This window comes from Mustela putorius, unplaced genomic scaffold (assembly GCF_011764305.1).
Source record: "Mustela putorius furo isolate JIRA1106 unplaced genomic scaffold, ASM1176430v1.1 tig00000174_pilon_pilon_pilon, whole genome shotgun sequence".
Lineage (NCBI taxonomy): Eukaryota > Metazoa > Chordata > Mammalia > Carnivora > Mustelidae > Mustela > Mustela putorius.
This window is the reverse complement of record NW_025421304.1, coordinates 750,279-770,798: the sequence shown is the minus strand read 5'-3', so window position 1 is coordinate 770,798 and position 20,520 is coordinate 750,279. Positions and strand designations below refer to the sequence as shown.

General features: G+C 36.9%; 1 protein-coding gene across 6 annotated transcripts in view; it reads left to right on the top strand.

Moving 5' to 3' along the window:
- Positions 1-20,520, top strand: part of LOC101688321 (zinc finger protein 420) — a 95,428-nt gene that overhangs the window by 53,661 nt on the left and 21,247 nt on the right. Inside the window, exons 1-3 of one of the 6 annotated variants that reach the window (XM_004764986.3) lie at positions 856-1,002; positions 15,985-16,073; positions 17,562-17,691. The exons of 1 other annotated variant lie outside the window; for it this stretch is intronic. In XM_004764986.3, the coding sequence (XP_004765043.1) occupies positions 16,065-16,073; positions 17,562-17,691 (139 nt within the window). In that variant the 5' untranslated portion in view covers positions 856-1,002; positions 15,985-16,064. Of the gene's footprint in view, positions 1-855; positions 1,003-15,984; positions 16,074-17,561; positions 17,692-19,422; positions 19,561-20,520 lie in introns of those variants that run through there. 4 more of the 6 variants (XM_004764985.3, XM_004764987.3, XM_004764988.3 and 1 more) reach the window with 4 other exon arrangements.

Here is a 20,520-nt window from a genome sequence, read left to right as displayed (position 1 = left end):
AAAGACCCACCTTTAATACTTTCTTAATGTTATGAAATAACAAGTCAGTGTTCACATTTCTCCCATTGTCCATAAATATTTATTAGAATTAAGATCCAAACAATATCTATTTAGTGTAATAATGTGATATGCTTCTTAATCTTTATTTTTCTTTTCTTGCAGTTTATTCCAGAAGCAGTTTTCTCATAGAGCTACCCATATTCTGGATTCTGTATATGTGTGGTGTCATTTTACATGTTCCTGTGTTTCTTCTAAACTGGTATTTAATTCTAGAGGTTTGGTCAGGTTCAGAGTTTTTTTGTGTGTGGCTTTGCTTATTTGCTTTGCACTAATCTTTCATACTTAATGGTGAGTGCTGCATAACATTAGGTTGTTTTCCTTTATGTGATTTTAGTAGCCATTGGTTGTCTTTACTTGGAATTTATTATTTTATCAGAGTTCAAAATGATATATATTTTTTAAGATTCTATTTATGTATCTGAGAGAAAGAGAGTGAGAATGAGAGAAAGCACAAGCAGGAGGAATGGCAGAGGGAAAGGGAGAAGCAGGTTCCCCGCTGAGCAGGGTGCCTGATGTAGCTCAGTCCCAGGACCCTGGGATCATGACCTGAGCAGAAGGCAGACGTTTAACCTACTGAGTCACCCACACGTCCCACAAAATGATTCTCCAATTCTCTTATTTCTTCTGCAATTATTAGTTGGAATACTTCTATAAAGGGAACCATCCTTTCATCAATGTCTTGGTTATTCCAAAGTATAGCACATTTTAAAAAATTAGGATAAAAGCTTGCTTTTACTTATTATTTTTCAGCATCTTCCAAAGTTCATCTTATGTTTTTCTTTTAAATTATTATCATGAATTTGAAGATTTAAATATATTTGATATGTTTTATCTATTGCAGTTATTCTTATTAATACTCAGATTGTTCATCTGTGATCTATGGGATCCTCTTTACTCCCTCTGATTTGGCTCCTTTTGGATTCTGTGGCCCTGGTCCTTGAGGTGGGTGAAACCTTTTGTCTGGTACTCCATTGGCAGTGAAATGATTCCCTGTATCAGTGCTGATCCATCTGACCCTCTCTAGGTACTGTTCCATGGGGAACATGGAACAGTGGGGGAGCTGTTGCTTTCTTTGGGTTAGCTTCTTTTTGTACTAAGTGATTAGTAAGTGATTCAAAGCTTGACTGTTACTTTCACTTTGGATTGTTGTCTTAGTTTTTTTGACAACTGGCAGTTCAGCTATTTTTCAGCTCATCTTTTGATAGTTTGGTGTGGTATTCTTGACAGTGGGGTGCGTTACCAGTTTTGTCAAGGTACTTGATAGTGTTGTGTATAAATCCTCTATATCATTACTGCTATTTTTATCTACTTGTTTTGTTAGTTGCTAAGAGAAAGATGTTAAAATTTCCAAGTCTGATTGTGGATTTGTCCACTTCTTCCTTTAGTTCTCTTAGTTTTTGCTTCATATATTTTGGTGCTTTGCTGTTAAATCTCTACACAATTAGAATTTCTGTGTCTTCTTGATGAATTTATCCTCTTTGTCTCTTGTATTAGTCTTTATTTTGATCTCTGTTTTGTCTTATATTAATACAAGTACATAGGCTTTCTTTTGCTTAGTATTTATATGATATGTCATTTTACATTCTTCTTTGCCATTTTACATTCTTCTTTGTTTTTTAAGTTTTTAATTAAATTCCAGTTAGTTAACATACATTGTAATATTAGTTTCAGGTGTACAATATAGTGACTCAGCACTTCCATACGACACCTGATATTCATTTCAGCAAATGCCCTCCTTAATCCCCATCACCTGTTTTATCAGTCTCCCTACCCACCTCACTTCTGGTAACTATTAGTTTGTTCTTTACAGTTAAGAATCTATTTTTTGGGGACACCTGGATGACTCAGTGGGTTAAGCCTCTGCTTTCGGCTGGGAACATGATCTCAGGGTCCTGGGATCGAGTCCCTCATCGGGCTCTCTGTTCATGGGGAGCCTGCTTCCCTCTCTTCCTTCTCTCTCTCTGCCTTCTTCTCTGCCTACCTGTGATCTGTTTCTGTGTCAAAAAAAAGCAAATAATTTGTTTCTTGGTTTACCTCCCTCTTTTTGTTCCCCTGTTTGTTTGTTTTGTGTCTTAAATTATACATACGAGTGAAATCATATGGTATTTGTCTTTCTTTGACTGACTTATTTCATTTAGGATAATACCCTCTAGCTCCATCTGTGTTGTTGCAGATGGCAAGATTTCATTCTTTTTATAGCTGAGTGATACTCCCTTGTGTATATATACCACATCTTTATCCATTCATCAGTGGATGGATACTTGGGCTATTTCCATATTTCCATTCCAACAATAGGCTATTGTTGGTAATGCTGTTGTAAAACATCAGGGTGCATGTATCCCTTTGAATTAGTATTTTTGTATCCTTTGGATAAATAGCTAGTAGTGCAATTGCAAAAGTCATAGGGTAGTTCTATTTTTAACTTTCTGAGGAGCCTCCATACTGTTTTCCAGAGTGGCTGTGTACCACTTTGAATTTCCACCAACAGTGCATAGGGGTTCCCCTTTAACCACATCTTAGCCAACACCTAATGTTTCTAGTACTGTTGATGTTGGCCATTCTGACAGGTATGAGGTGATATGTCATTGTAGTTTTGATTTGTATTTCCCTGATGATCAGTGATACTGAATATCTTTTCATTTGTCTGTTGTCTTATATTAATACAGGTACACAGGTTTTCTTATGCTTAGTATTTGTATGATCTATCTTCTTCCACAACTTTACTCATCTGTGTCTTCGTATTTAAAGTACATTTCTTGTAAAGAACATATAGTTGAAACGGCTTTTTTTCTTGTCTTGATATTGTCTTTTAATTGGAATGGCTGGACTATTTACTTTTAAGGGAATTACCATTTAGTTTAATTCCTGCTGTGGACAGGAACTTCCCAAATATCTCTTAAGTAGTACTTGGCACATTTTCTAGTTAATTTAAATTTCCTTGTATCTTTAGCTCTGTGATGAATTTAAAGGAGACTGTGATTTTTTTATCTTTTGGATTTTTTAAAAAAGATTTTATTTATTTATTTATTTGACAGAGAGAGAGATCATAAGTAGGCAGAGAGGCAGGCAGAGAGAGAGGGGGAAGCAGGCTTCCTGCTGAGCAGAGAGCCCAATGTGGGGCTCAATCCCAGGACCCTGAACCATGACCCAAGCTGAAGGCAGAGGCTTAACCCACTGAGCCACCCAGGTGCCCCAGTGTGATTTTTTTTTTTTTTTTAATCTTATCTGAAGTAGTTTTAGTTGTTAAGATGGGCACAGTTACCTACTGAACTTCCACATCTGGAAGAAGTAGAATTTTTAATTAAATGCTTATTGAATATCTATATCATATATTTGGGGCAATGGTTCTCCCTGGAGGATGTTTTAGAAATACATCTGCATGCTTGTGAATGTTAAAATAACATTTTGAGGGTGAAGTCATCTGGCTATTGAAGGACTGAAGTAATGCATCCTGATTATAGGGTAGATGACTTTTCTATAAAGGGATAGACAGTAAATACTAAGATATCTGGGCCACATGGTCTCTGTTGCAGTTATTCAACTCTGCCACTTTAGTATGAAAGTAGGCAAAGATAATTTATTAACAACTGAGTGTAGATGCATTCTAATAAAGTTTTATTTATAAAAATAGTTGGTGGGCAGTAGTTGGCTAACTTCTAATCTAGATGCTCTGCAGTACACAGCAAATGATTGATCTATGACCTGCAAAATGGAAGACCATAGCTGGGGAAAAAAATGTGTTTATAATAATCTGGGTCTAGTACTTCTCACATAAAGCATTATTTTTTGCATGATTCTACAAACTGCTGAATTTATCTATGTTACTATTATTGCATGGTTTTACTCTTAATCTTCCAGGAATGCTTGAGAATGATTGAGAATAGACTGTACTTTGTTTTATTTAGAAATGTACTGTGACTTTTAAAGTCACAGCACTGATATCAACACTGCTTGTTAAATTTTCCTTGCCAGTATCCCATACTTGCAGAAGCCTACATTTGTAGATAATGGATTTCATTGAGCCTATGCATACCCAAACACATCACACACAAACATACATATGCATACATACATATACACATATATAGACTTTATTTCAAAATGTCAAATATAAATGAAAGTTTTCAACAATACTTAGTTCAAAACTTCTGGGGAAGATGCCAGAGTAGGAGGACCCTAAGCTCACCTTGTCTCATGGATACAAACTAGGTAACAACTACATCAGTAAAAATGAACCCAAAAATGGCCTGAAGACTGGCAGAACAGACTCTCCATAGCTAAATGTAAGGAATAGGCCACACTGAAGAGGTTAGGAGTGTAAGGATGCAGTTGGGAGCTAAAGGGACCTACAGGACTGTCTGCAGGAGGGAGGGACACTGCAAGCATGTAGAGGAGAAAACAAACAGATCCTCACACCAAGCACCCCAGGCATGGGAGCCGCAGGCACAAATCCCCTTAGTATTTGGCTTTGGATTTCATGAATCCTTGCAAACAGCGGGGCTTAACACCTGGAACTTTAAAAGTAGGCTTGGCTCTGGGAGAGCTGGGAGGGAGAGAAAACTGAGTCCCTGCCCTTAAAGAGATAGCATAACAAACGGCCCCACAGAGGTGCAGCATAGAAGCAGCAGTTTCAAAAATTCCTGGGGTATATGGGAGAGAGATTTGTTTCCTGATCCCAGAACTTGTGCTGGAGGGGCAGGGATTATTGGGAGTCATCTCCACAAACAAAAGAACTGGCAGGCACCATTTTCCTTCCCCATTCCCCAGCCTAGGCACAGATGCTTATGGGAACCAGTGCATCAGTGTTATTTGCTACATAACTTGCTAACGGTGACCATGCCCCTGCGCCCTTCTGCAGATCCACCCCTAATAGCCAAGTCTCTGCTCTAGGTCTCTTCTCGTAGACCTGTGCAAAATTTGCTAACACCCTGCAACACACATGCATACTCCTGTAGACCTGTTCTTCCAATATGCCAGACTAGAGCTTATCCAGAGTGGTGCCACAAGCTTGGCCATGTGCAAACATCCTTGACATGGGCCAGCAACCACTCCAGTGTGACTCCTACTCAGGGGAGAGGAGAAGGTAACCACACACCACAGTCCAATTGCAGCTCCAGCTGGGGGTTGGGTGTAGACATCTGGTCTGACTACAGGCCCTACCCACCAATGAAAACTTCTTAGGGGACAACACATGGAATGCGCCCTGCAGTTTGGTGCTACTTCGGCTCTGGCACATGCCCGATATGACTCAACTTAAGCCCAGTGCAGCCCCATTCTGGCCCACAAACAATGCAGGAACCAAACTTTACACACAACAGGCAGAAAGACATTGCAGACAACTGAACTGAAGGCAAAAGTGGCTCAGCTACAAAGCGGGGAACAGCATGCAACACACATAAAGGATATTCCTGATGTGCCAGATTCTGGTAATCAGGGGACATTGCACTGCAGGGTATTACAGGAATTCTTCATAAGGCCACTACTTTCCAGAGCAGGAGATGTAGCTGATTTTCCTAACATATAGAACAGACACAGAGAGTTAGACAAAATGAGGAGGCAGAAGAATATGTTCCAAATGAAAGAACAGGACAAAATCACAGCAGGAGATCTAAACGAAATGGAGATAAATAATATATACCTGATAGAGAATTTAGAGTAATGGTCATAAAGATACTCTCTTGACTTGAGGAAAGAATGGAGAACTTCACTGAGACTCTTAACAAAGACATAGAAAACATAAAAAAGAACCAGAGATAGAGAACTCAATAACTTAAATTAAAAATACATCAGGTGATGGATGACTGCGTGGCTCAGTGGGTTAAGCCTCTGTCTTTGGCTCAGGTCATGATCTCAGGGTCTTGGGATTGGGCCCTGCATTGGGCTCTCTACTCAGTGGGAAGCCTGCTTCTCCCCTCTCTCTGCCTACTTGTGATCTTTCTCTCTGTCAAATAAATAAATAAAATCTTTAAAAAAAAATACATCAGGTGGAATCAACGGTAGCCTAGAAAAAACAGAAAAACAGAGAACAGAATAATGGAAAGCAGTCAAGCTGAATAAAAGAGAGAAAATAATAATAAAAAGTGAAAATAGAGAAACTGAGCATAACCATCAAGCGTAAGTAACATTCACACTACAGAGATCCTGTAGAAGAAGAGAAAAAAGGAGGCAGAAGTTGTATTTTGAAGAAACAATAGCAGAAACTTCCCAAATCTGGGAGAGGAATTAAAAATTCCAGATCCAGCAGGCACAGAGAGCCTCCAACAAAATCAATACATGGCAGTCCACACCAAAATATATGGTAATCCAAATGGAAAAATGTAGTGATAAAGAGAGAATTTTAAAAGCAGCAAGAAAGGGGCGCCTGGGTGGCTCAGTGGATTAAGCCGCTGCCTTCGGCTCAGGTCATGATCTCAGGGTCCTGGGATCGAGCCCCGCATCGGGCTCTCTGCTCAGCAGGGGACCTGCTTCCTCCTCTCTTTCTCTCTCTGCCTGCCTCTCTGTCTACTTGTGATCTCTGTCAAATAAATAAATAAAATCTTAAAAAAAAAAAAAAAAAAAAAGCAGCAAGAAAAAAGAAAATAGTTACATATGAGGGAAAAGGTTCATATAGGCTATCAGCTGATTTTTCAGCAGAAACTTTGTAGGCCAGGAGGGAGTGCCATACAGAGTACTAAATGAAAATCCTGCAGTTAAGAATACTCAGTCTGGCAGAGCTCATTCAGAATAGAAGAGATAAAGAGTTTCCCAGACAAAAATTAAAGAAATTCATGTCCACTAAACCAGTCACGTGAAATGCTTAAAGAGACTATTTAAGTGGAAAGGAAAGACCATAAGTAGGCATAAGAAAGTAGGAAGAATAAAAGCAGTAAAAATAAGTATATCTATAAAAATCGGATTCACAAAAAGAAAAGGATGTAAAGTATGACATCATACACATAAAATGGGAGGGGAAGGAGTAAAGAATGTGTTCACACTTAAGCAACCATCAACTTAAATAGACCACTATATTCAGAAGATGTTACATACAAAGCTAATGGTAACCAAAATAAAAAACCAGTAATGGATATGCAAAAACTAAAGAGGAAGGAATCCAAGTATATCACTAAAGAAACCCAACAATGAGAGAAGAGAACAAGAGAAGAAAGGAACAGAGACCTACAAAAACAGTCATTAACAAGTAATGAGGGCACCGGGTGGCTCAGTTGGTTAAGTGACTGCCTTCAGCTTGGGTCATGATCCTGGAGTCCCAGGATCAAGTCCCACATTGGACTCCCTGCTTGACATGGAGTCTGCTTCTCCCACTGACCTCTATCTTTTCATGCCCTCTCTCTCTCTCAAATAATAAGTAAAATCTTCTAAAAAAAAAAAAAGTATTGAAATGGCAGTAAGGACATACCATTCAATAATTACTTTGTACACATACTAAATGCTGCAATCAGAAGATGTAGGATGATGGAATGAATAAAAAAAGCAGAATCCATCTGTATGCTGCCCACAAGAGACTCATTTCAGACCTAAAGACACATGCGGATTGAAAATGAAGGGATAGAGGGCCATGTGGGTGGCTTAGTAGCTTGAGTGTCCTGCCTCTTGTTTTTGGCTCAGGTCGCAATCTCAGAGTTGTGGGATTGAGCCCCACATTAGGCTCCACACTCAGCATAGAGTCTGCTAGTCCCTCTCCTCCCCCACCACTCCTCCCTCTCTGCACCTCCTTCTACTCACTCTTGCTCAGGTGAAAATCTCTCTGTAAAATCTTTTTTTTTTTTAAGTGAAGGGATAGAAAAGCAGTTATCGTGCAAATGGAAGTGAAAAGAACTTCTGTAAGTAGTAATACAGTAGTGTAAAGAACTATATAAGTAGTAATACTTACATAGGACAAAATAGATATTAAAATAACAAAGACTGTATAAAGAGACAAAGGACACTAGTAATAAAAGGAACAATGTTGGGGTGTCTGGGTGGCTTAGTGGGTTAAAGTCTCTGCTTTTGGCTTGGGTCATGATCCCAGGGTCCTGGGATTAAGCCCCGCATCGGGCTCTCTGCTCCGTGGGGAGCCTGCTTCCCCCATCACCACCTGCCTCTCTGCCTACTTGTGATCTCTGTCAAATAAATAAGATCTTTAAAAAAAAAAAAGGAACAATGCAACAAGAAAAAAAAAATATATATGTATATGTATATATTTATCAATCACACACCAAACTTGGGGGCACCCAAATACATGAAGCAGCTAATAACAAACATAAAGGAAAAGGAAGTAATTGATAGTAATACAATAATAGACTTTATCATCCCACTTAAATCATAGATCGTCCAAAAAAAAAATCAACAAGGAAACAGTGGCTTTGGAAGACACATTGGACCAGGTGGATCAAATGATATATTCATAACATTCCATCTTAAAACAGCAGAATACACATTCTTTTCAAGTGTACAAGGAATATTTTCCAGAATAGGTCACATACTAGACCCCAAAACAAGTCTCAATATATTAAAAAGATTGAAGTCCTTCTGTGCAGTTTTTCTAACCAGAGTGCTATTAAACTAATATCAACCATAGGAAAAAAAATCTGGAAAGACCACAAATATGTGGAGATTAGATAACATGCTACCAAACAATGAATGGATCAAGCAACAAATCAAAGAGGAAATTAAAAAAAAAATGGGGAAAAATGAAAATGAAAATACAATGATCTAGAATCTTTGCAATGAAGAAAAGCTGTTCATTAAGAGGGAAGTTTATAGCAATATAACCTAACTCAAGAAGCAAGGAAAATCTTAGATAAAAAACCTAAAGTTACACTTAACACAGCTAGAAAAAGAAAAAACAAAACCCCAAACCTGTAGAAGGAAGGACATAATAAAGATTATAGCACAAATAAATGAAATAGGAACTAAAAAAAACAAAACAAAACAAAACAACAACAACAACAACAAAAAAACAAAAACAAAAACAGTGAAACTAGGAACCAGTTCTTTGAATAGAGCAACAAAACTAATAGATATTTAGACTCACCAAAAAGAAAAAATGAGACAGTTCAACAAAATCAGAAATGAAAGAAGACAAATAACTGACACCACAGAAATATAAAGAATTGTAAGAGAATATTATGAAAAATTATATGCCAACAAATTGGATAACTTAGAAGAAATGAGAAATTCCTAGAAACATAAAAGCTCCCCAAACTGAATCAGGAGGAAACAAAATTTGAATAGACTGGTTGTAATGAAACTGAATCATAATCAGAAAACTCCCAATAAACAGAAGTCCAGGACCAGATAGCTTCACAGGTAAATTCTACCAAACATTTAAAAGAGTTTAAAGCTGTTCTCAAACTATCCCAAATCACAGAAGAGGAAGGAAAACTTCCAGATTCATTCTGTGAAGCCAGCATTACCCTGATACTAAAACCAGATAAAGATACCTTTCAAAAAAGTTAACTATAGGCTCATATCTCTGTTGAACATAGGTGTAAAATTCTTCAACAAACTAGTAGCAAACTGGATCCAACAATATATTTAAAAAACTGTTCACTAAGGGGTGCCTGGGTGGCTCAGTGGGTTAAAAAATTGTTCACTGTGATCCACTAGGATTTATACCCTAGATTCACGGGATGTTCAATATTCACGAATTAATCAACATCATACATCATATCAATAAGACCAAGGATAAATGCCATATAATCATTTCAATAGATAGGGAAAAAGCATGTGACAAAGTGTAATACCCATTCATGATAAAAACCTTCAGCAAAGTCAGTTTAGAGGAAATAATCCTTAACATAATAAAAGTCAAATGTGAAAAACCCACACCCAGCATACTCAGTGGCAAAAACTGGCAACTTTTCTGGTAAGATCAGGAATAAGACAAGGATGTCCACTCTCACCACTTTTATTCAACATAATACTGGAAGTCCTAGCCATAGCAATCAGACAACAAAAAGAAATAAAAGACATCCAAATTGGCAAGGAAGAAGTAAAACTTCCACTATTTATAGATGATATGATAGCAAACCTGGAAGACTCCACTAGAAAACTACTAGACTGATATATGAATTTAGTAAAGTGAGAGGATTCAAAATCAATATACAGAAATCTGTTGCATTTTTATACAGTAATAATGAAGCTTCAGAAAGTGAAGGAAACAGTCCTATTTACAATTGTACCAAAAAGAATAAAATATCTAGGAAAAATTTTAAAAAATGAAAATATAAAAAATCTAGGAAAAAATATCTAGGAAAAAACTTCACCAAGGAGGTGACAGATCTGGGAGGTGACAGAAACTTAAAATTGATGAAAAAAAAATTGAAGACAACACAAATGGAAAGATATTCCATGCTCATGAATGGAAAGAACAAATATTGTTAAAATGTCCATACTGTCCAGAGCAGTCTACAGATTTTTAAAAAATATTTATTTATTTATTTATTTTGAGAGAGTACCCAAGTCACAGGAGGACAGAGGAAGAGAGAATCCTCAAGCAGACTCCCTACTGAGCATGAAGCCTGATGTGGGGCTCCCTCCCAGGAATCTGAGATAATGACCTGAGCAAAATCCAAGAGTCATACACGCAACTGACTGAGCCACCCAGGTGTCCCCAAACTACAGATTTAAGGCAATCCCTATCAAAATACAACAGCATTTCCTCAGATTTATATGGAACCACAAAAGACCTCCATTAGCCAAAGCCATCTCGAGAAAGAAGAACAAAACTGGAGGTATCACAATTCTGGGTATCAATATATACTACAAAGCTGTAGTAATCTATGTAAAATGTGGTACTGGCAGAAAAACAGATCAGTGGAACAGAATAGAGGGCCTGGATATAAACCCACAATTATAAGTCAATTAGTCTTGGACAAAAAAAGGACAAGAATATGCAATGGAAAAAATTCTCTTCAACAAGTGGTGCTTGGAAAATTGGACAGCATACAAAAGAATGAAACTAGACCAATGTCTTACATGATACACAAAAATTTAAAAATTAGTTAATAACCTAAATGTAAGACCAGAAACCATAAAAATCATAGAGGAGAGCACAGACAGTAATTACACTGACATCAACCATGGCAACACGTTTTTAAATATGTTTCCTGAGATGGGAAACAAAAGCAAAAATAAAATATTGAGATTATTTTAGAATAAAAAGCCTCTGCACAGCCAAGGAAACACCAAAGCTAAAAGAAGATATCAAATATCTTCTCAAATGACAAATCCGATAAAGTGCTAGTATCCAAAATATAAAGACAACTTACACAATTCAACAGAAAAACCAAATAGTCCAATTAAAAAATGAACAGAAGACATGAACAGACATTTCTCTGAAGAAGACTTAGAGATGTTCACATGAAGAGATGCTCAACATTCCTCATCATGAGGGAAATGCAAGTTGAAACCACATTGAGATATCACTTCACACCTGTCAGAATAGCCAAAATAGAAAACACAGGAAACAAGTGTTAGTGAGGGTGTAGAGAAAAAGGAACCCTTGTGCATTGTTGGTGGGAATGCAAACTTGTGGAGCCATGCTGGAAAACCGTATGGAGTTTCCTTTAAAAGTTACAAATAGTAGTTTGGGGGTGGAGTCTTTTGGGTTTTCCATATAAAGAATCATGTCATCTGCAAAGAGAGAGAGTTTGACTTCTTCATTACCAATTTGGATACCTTTTATTTCTCCTTGTTGTCTGATTGCCGTTGCTAGGACTTCTAATACTATGTTGAACAAGAGTGGTGAGAGTGGGCATCCTTGTCGTGTTCCTGATCTCAACAGGAAGGCTGCAAGCTTTTTCCCATTGAGGATGATACTTGCTGTGGGTCTTTCATAGATAGATTTGATGAAGTTCAGGAATGTTCCCTCTATCCCTATACTTTGAAGCGTTTTAACCAGGAACGGATGCTGGATTTTGTCAAATGCTTTTTCTGCATCGATTGAGAGGACCATATGGTTCTTCTCTCTTTTCTTATTAATTTGTTGTATCACATTGATTGATTTGCGAATGTTGAACCATCCTTGTAGCCCAGGGATGAATCCCACCTGGTTATGGTGGATAATCTTTTTAATGTGCTATTGGATCCTGTTTGCTAGGATCTTGTTGAGAATCTTAGCATCCATATTCATCAGTGATATTGGTCTGAAATTCTCCTTTTTGGTAGGGTCTTTGCCTGGTTTGGGGATCAGGGTAATGCTGGCTTCATAGAAAGAGTCTGGAAGTTTTTCTTCTGCTTCAATTTTTTGAAACAGCTTTTGGAGAATAGGTGTTATTTCTTTGAAAGTTTGGTAGAATTCCCCAGGGAATCCATCAGGTCCTGGGCTCTTGATTTTTGGGAAGCTTTTGATCACTGCTTCAATCTTGTTACTAGATATTGGTCTATTCAGGTTGTCAATTTCTTCCTGGTTCAATTTTGGGAGTTTACTTTTCCAGGAATGCATCCATTTCATCTAGGTTGCTTAGTTTATTGGCATATAACTGTTGATAATAACTTCTGATGATTGTTTCTACTTCCTTGGTGTTCGTTGTGATCTCTCCCTTTTCATTCATAATTTTATGAATTTGAGCTTTCTCTCTTTTCTTTTGGATTAGTGTGGCCAGTGGTTTATCGATCTTATTGATTCTTTCAAAAAACCAGCTTCTAGTTTCATTGATACGTTCTACTGTATCTCTGGTTTCTACCTCATTGATCTCAGCAATAATCTTGATTATTTCCCTTCTTATGTGTGGAGTTGGTTTGATCTGTCGTGAACTCATACAACAATTCAGCAACGTGGCAGGATACAAAGTCAATGTACAGAAATCAGTGGCTTTCTTATACACTAATAATGAAAACACAGAAAGGGAAATTAGAGAATTGATTCCATTTACCAAGAACCATAGGATACCTGGGAATAAACCTAACCAAAGAAGTAAAGGATCTGTACTTGAGGAACTACAGAACACTCATGAAAGAAATTGAAGAAGACACAAAAAGATGGAAGACCATTCCATGCTCTTGGATCAGAAGAATAAACATTGTTAAAATGTCTATACTGCCTAGAGCAATCTATACTTTTAATGCTATTCCGATCAAAATTCCATCGGTATTCTTCAAAGAGCTGGAGCAAATAATCCAAAAATTTGTATGGAATCAGAAGAGACCCCGAATTGCTAAGGAAATGTTGAAAAACAACAACAACAAAAAAAACTGGGAGCATCACACTACCCGATTTCAAGCTTTACTACAAAGCTGTGATCATCAAGACAGCATGGTACTGGCATAAAAACAAACACACAGACCAGTGGAACAAAGAGCCCAGATATGGACCCTCAATCCATGGTCAAATAATCTTCAACAAAACAGGAAAAACTATACAGTGGAAAAAAAACAGTCTCTTCAATAAATGGTGCTGGGAAAACTGGGCAGCTATATGTAGAAGAATGAAACTGGACCATTCTCTTACACCGTATACAAAGATAAACTCAAAATGGATAAAAGACCTCAATGTGAGACAGGTATCCATCAGAATCCTAGAGGGGAACATAGGCAATAATCTCTTCGATATCAGCCATAGCAACTTCTTTCAAGATATGTCTCCAAAGGCAAAGGAAACAAAAGCAAAGATGAACTTTTGGGACTTCATCAAAATCAAAAGCTTCTGCACAGCAAAGGAAACAGTCAAGAAAACAAAGAGGCAACCCACGGAATGGGAGAAGATATTTTCAAATGACAGTACAGACAAAAGGTTGATATCCAGGATCTATAAAGAACTCCTCAAACTCAACATACACAAAACAGACAATCATATCAAAAAATGGGGAGAAGATATGAACAGACACTTCTCCAATGAAGACATACAAATGGCTATCAGACACATGAAAAAATGTTCATCGTCACTAGCCCTCAGGGAGATTCAAATTAAAATCACAAAACCATTCTAACTGCCTTACACCAGTTAGAATGGCCGAAATTAGCAAGGCAGGAAACAATATGTGTTGGAGGGGATGTGGAGAAAGGGGAACCCTCTTACACTGTTGGTGGGAATGCAAGTTGGTGCAGCCACTTTGGAGAACAGTGTGGAGATTCCTCAAGAAATTAAAAATAGAACTTCCCTATGACCCTGCCATTGCACTCCTGGGTATTTACCCCAAAGATACAGATGTAGTGGAAAGAAGGGCAATCTGTACCCCAATGTTTATAGCAGCAATGGCCACGGTCGCCAAACTGTGGAAAGAACCAAGATGCCCTTCAACAGACGAATGGATAAAGAAGATGTGGTCCATATACACTATGGAGTATTATGCCTCCATCAGAAAGGACGAATACCCAACTTTGCAGCAACATGGATGGGACTGGAAGAGATTATGCTGAGTGAAATAAGTCAAGCAGAGAGAGTCAGTTATCATATGGTTTCACTTATTTGTGGAGCATAACAAATAGCATGGAGGACATGGGGAGATAGAGAGGAGAAGAGAGTTGGGGGAAATTGGAAGGGGAGGTGAACCATGAGAGACAATGGACTCTGAAAAACAATCTGAGGGTTTTGAAGGGGCGGGGGGGTGGGAGGTCGGGGTACCAGGTGGTGGGTATTAGAAGGGCACGGATTGCATGGAGTCCTGGGTGTGGTACAAAAACAATGAATACTGTTATGCTGAAAATTAAAAAAAATAAGTTAGAAATAGAACTACCCTATAATCCATACTCTTAGTCTTAGGAAACAAATAGGGTTGCTGGAGGGGAGAGGGTTAGGAGGATAGGGTACTTGGATGATGGACATTGGGGAGGGTAAGTGTTGTGGTGAGTGCTGGGTGTTGTGTAAGCGATGATTCATAGACCTGTACCCCTGAAACAAATAATACATTATATGTCAATTAAAAAAAAGAACTACCCTACAATCCAGCAGTTGTGTAAGTGGGTATTTACCGAAAGAATACCAAAACACTAATTCAAAGGGATACATGTACTCCTATAGCAGCATTATTTACAATAGCCAAGATACTACCATATTATCCAGTAATTCCACTACTGGTACTTACCCAAAGAATATGAAAACACTAATTTGACAAGATTTATGCATCCCTGTATTTATTGCATTATTAATAATAGCCAATTTATGGAAGCAGCCCAAGTGTCCATTGATAGATGAATGGATAAAGAAAAGGTAGTATATGTTATATATATGTATATGTAATGGAATATTACTCAGCCATTAAGAAAGAGTGAAACATTGCCATTTACAACAACATGGATAGATATAGAGAGTATAATGTTAAATGAAATTAGAGAAAGACAAATACCATATGATTTCACTCATGTGGAATTTAAGAAGCAAAACAAAGAAAAAATAGACAAACCAAGAAATAGGCTCCTAACTATACAGAACAAACCATTGGTTACTAGAGGGGAGGTGGGTGGGACTATGTGTAAAATAGGTGAAGAGGATTAAGAGTACACTTACCATTATGAGCACTGAGTAATATATAAAATTGTCTAATCAGTATATTGTACACCTGAAACTAATATAACACTGTATGTTAACTAATCTGGAATTAAAATTTAAAACATAGCACTTAAAAAAAATGCCTTGCTGAATATTGTCATCTTATAAATCTGAATTTGTTCAAGTAGTTTTAAAGCATAAGTGTTTAGTTTTGCCTTTTAATTTATGTAACAGTTGATCATTATCTCCATTTTTGGCATAATGTATATAAATCTGTCATATTATCTATATATTTTATTTCAGAAATGGTAGAGAAGTTGCTCTAAGTATTATTGTTTGTATATAGAGAGTATTGCGTTTGATCAGGGTAATAACCACCACCTGTATGTCTCCCATAGAGTATCTTGGTGACAGGAGCTAATGACAGGAAGAAGAGAGCAAGAAAGATAATTCTAACTTACTTATTGGAGCTTTGCAAAAAGCATGGTCTCATGGTTCTGTTTTCTTCTCTCCAGCTCTGCCTTTTTCAGACTCTGTGCTTCTCTAAGCTAGGAATCCAGAGGAGGATTGATCATTTCTTGCAGCGCTAAAAACCATGGCTCAGGTAAATTGGTGGTTTTTTTGTGCTCTCTTTAAGCAGTCACTTTTTTTTACAGAGTATGTGTATGTTTGCATTTCTTATTTCTGAAATTTCCTTCCTAACCAATCCCGCTCAAGAGTGTGGTCCCCAGGGACGCCTGGGTGGCTCAGTCGGTTAAGCCGCTGCCTTCGGCTCAGGTCATGATCTGTGGGTCCCGGGATTCAGTCCCGCACTGGGTTCCTTGTTCGGCAGGGAACCTCCTTCTCTCTCCGCCTTTGCCTGCTTGTGCGCTTGCTCTCTCTTCCTGTCTGACAAATAAATAAATAAAATCTTTAAATTAAAAAAAAAAAATGTGGTCCCCAGCATTTCATTCTTGTGATAAGGACCTTCTTGAAGTTTGTCTTTCTAATCTAACCTATATTTTCATAATTATTCAAAAATAGTTTGAGCATCTCAGACTAGGAGCACTGTTACGACAGAAGCAGATTCCCTGATTTTATAAGATAGAGAAGTTTGTTAAATCATACCACATATGAGAAAACTGAACTTTTCTTGGTTAGACAGTATCATTAGTTTTGATTGGACTCTGTCTCCACACCTGGCAAGAGCTTATGTTCTGTGAGCTGTTAAGATTGGTTAGGAACATGATTAGAGACAGAGAGAGATCAGGCATCTTCCCTGGGAATCCATAATTGACAAAAAGCAATAATATAGATCATTTTGAGAATCAACATTATGAGTTAATCTTGTATGCATAAGTTTAGATTATCTTTTTATCTCTTTGTTGCTTAGAACAAGGGACGGGTACATTTTTAAGTGATAAATAGTAACAAGAAAGATTATAATTCACATGCAAAAGTTGTTGAAAATTATAAACTCCCAAAATGGGCTCCTGGCTTTTGAGATTTTTATGTAACCTAAAATGTTCAAATATGCACACTTAGTAAGTCAGACGTATACATTATATGAAGCTATTTTGCAGCCTATTAAAAATCATATTCTAAATTATTGGTAAAGAAAATGCTTATGATATATTCTGTCTGAGATGATGATGAACTGAGATTTCAATAAATTCTTTAACTATACAAATCTTACAAGGTACAGATTTTATAAGATTTTTCAGAAAAACTTCCCCAGTTATTTTTCTTACATCTTAGAGAATAAGAGAGAATGATATACAAGATACAAGCATAATTAAAGAGCGAGTAATAGAGTATTATACAGGATGCCTATGTGTGTTTTTTCTTTTAATTGGGACATTATATCTTCTTTAAGTTCCAGACATATCTGTATAATGAGATGTTCTATATACAGGAAATATCTACAGCAACAGGAATAAAGAGGAATGTATTGGCACACCAGAAGCTATGATATCTTTAGTGTCTTATTTATGTCAGTGGCTTTTTGCTGTTTTCTCCATTGCTTCTTTGTGGAGAGCTCCCCCATCATCTCCCCTCCATTGAAAAAATATTTTCTTTATTTCTACAACTAGTATTATATTTGTTGTTTCAGAGATCAGTGATGTTCAGGGATGTTGCCATTGACTTCTCTCAGGAAGAGTGGGAATACCTGGACTCTGCTCAAAGGGATTTGTATAGAGATGTGATGTTGGAGAACTATAGTAACTTGGTGTCACTAGTAGGTAAGGAAATGTACCCCTAGTATTTCAGGATTTACCTTTGGGATGGCTGCTTTCTCTGTTTTTCAGTAATTAACTGAATTGCCTCTTACTATTCTCAAAAGAATGGTTTTAAATTACTAGAAATAGTAGTATTTCAGAGGGCACATGTGGCTTCTCCATTCTGCAACTATAATTTATCTGTCTTCTGTCTGTTTGCCTTCCTGTCTTCCTCGATTATCAAGGAGCTAGATTTGAATTCTGGGGCACTTGAAATATTAAAAACAGACTATCCATTGTTACAATTTAGATCTGCTAAAGGAGCTCAAAATATTTTTTAAAAAATAGGTGCTGAAATGTATGGATTTTCTAATAGAAGGGCTTATATTATTTACATAGTAATAGGGTAGGTCAAGTCAGGTCAACACAGTCCATTACAACAAATACATTCTCTTATTTGTGTTTTATAATCTAATACTACATTTTAAGAACTTTGTATTTTACATTAAATGAATGTGCCAGGACCACCTTCTATTGGAAAAGAGCTCAGGAAGAATATATGATTGTCTAAGAAAGTTAATTGTTTTTTTTCCTGTAGACAAGAGACACACAAGTTATTTTCCAACCTAAATGATCACTTTCTTTGGATTCTTTAAGTCCCTGGAATGTAACTGTCTCTTGCCCATTCATTCTTTATGAAGTTATTGGTTGGTACACTGCCTTTCAGAGCCCAGGTCATGTGGAAAAAAAAATTTTCACTTGAAAAGAAAAGGAAGAGCTTTTCAGCACAATCTCTCTAAAGAATCACACCTAATCCCTACTTTTCCCTTTTGGTCTTTTATGGTAATCCTTCCCACTGCCAAAGGAGGGCCTTTTCCTTTCCTCCAGTGAAAACAACCCTTTTATTTGAACTTGGGAATCTGTTCCATTCTAGATTTTTTAAAAATTTAGACTTCTATCATTTTCTCCTTCTTTAAAATGTACTCATTCATTCGAAATACATTTACTAAGAGCCTATTCTTTGCCAAGAACTGTAGTAGGCACTGGAGAAATGATGATCTAGATAAGGTTCATATTCTGCCGTATTCTCATAGGAGAAATAAAAAGTAAACAAGAAAATAAAAATATATGTATGTATTTGTGTGCCTATATATATATACATATATACATTTATTTAGTAAATATAACAGTTGCAAGTAGTAATAAAGAATATGAATAAAGGTAAAGATAAAAATTAGTTCATAGGCAAATGAGCTAACCGGGGAGTATGGGTGGGCTATTTTTATAGGTAGGTTATTTTTTTTAATTCTTTTAGAGAGAGGGAAAGCACCAGCAGTGGGGGTGGAGGGACAGAGGAAGAGGGAGAGAAAGAATATCAAGCAGACTCCCTGCTGTATGTGGAGTCTGATGTGGGGCTCAGTCTCAAAACCTTGAGATCATGATCTGAGCCGAAAACAAGAATCAGATGCTTAACTGACTGAGCCACCCAGGACCCTTAGGTAGGAAAATTTTCAAAAACCTCTCTAAAGAGGTAATGTTTGAGGGAAGACTTGACTGATAAAAGGGCATGAGTCAGGCCAGTCTATGGGGGAATGGTATTGCAGCAGATGGAGTAGTAAGTGTAAAGGGCTTGGGGTAGGTGTTAACTTAGGAGGAACAAAAAACATAATTAAAGAGTGAGTGATAGAGTGATAAGAAATATAGTTAAACAACTTCAGAAAAGGAGTCCAAATTTTTTTTTTATTTTTTGAGGTGGGGCCCTCTGACTTCTGGCCAAAGAAAATGCACATCCTCTCTGAAGGAAAGTAAGAGGGCTTTAGAATTCCCCAAAATTAAGATCAACAAAAGAGGAGGTCACAAAGATCATCAAACCCACAAGGAAACAGGTCATAGGTGAGTGATAGATAATGTAAAGAAACAATAGATTACATGGCAAATGATTTGGCTTATTGGCATTATTAGATATAAATGTGAAATGTTGGTGAAATGTTTTAAGAAATAAGTGAAATAACAAAAATGACAAGCAATGAGATTTTCATAAATTTTGAAAGAGAACCAGATAGAACATTTCTAAAGGTTCTGGTTAGATTTAAAAAAAATAATAATCAGTAATAGATTGATAAATTTGCATGAAAATTGTTTTCTTTATAAAAAGACATAAAGTAAAAGATACTGGGTGAAGATATTTGCAATTCATGTTGACAACAGTAAAATTAATACCTAGGATATAAAAAGCTTTTATAGAATGAGAAAAAGGTAAATAATTTTTTTGAAGAATTGGGTAAAAGACATGCATAGGCAGTGAGGAAAAGGTTATAAATTAAGGAAGTGAATGACTTATGCTCTGAAAACTATAAAACATTGATGAAAGAAATTCAAGACAACACAAATGGAAGGATATTCCCTGCTCATGAATTGGAAAAATTAATAATTGTGAAATGTCCATGTCCATACTACCCAAAGCAAACCATAGATTCAGTGCAATGCCTAACAAAATACCAATGGCATTTTTCACAAAACTGAAACAAATAATCCTAAAATATATATGGAATCATGAAAGACCCTGAATAGGCAAAACAATCTTGAGAAAAGAACAAAGCTGGAGGTATAGTAATTTCAGATTTCAAGATATACTACAAAGTTTTAGTAAACAAAACAGTATGTACTGGCACAAAGTAGACACATAGATCAGTGGAACAGAGATCCCAGAAATAAACCCACACATACATCATTAATTAATCTACAGCAAAGGCAGCAAGAATATTCAGTTGGGGAAAAGAGAGTCTTTTGAATATGGTTCTGGAAAAACTGGACAGCTACATGCAAAAGAAGGAAAACTATAGCACTTTCCTA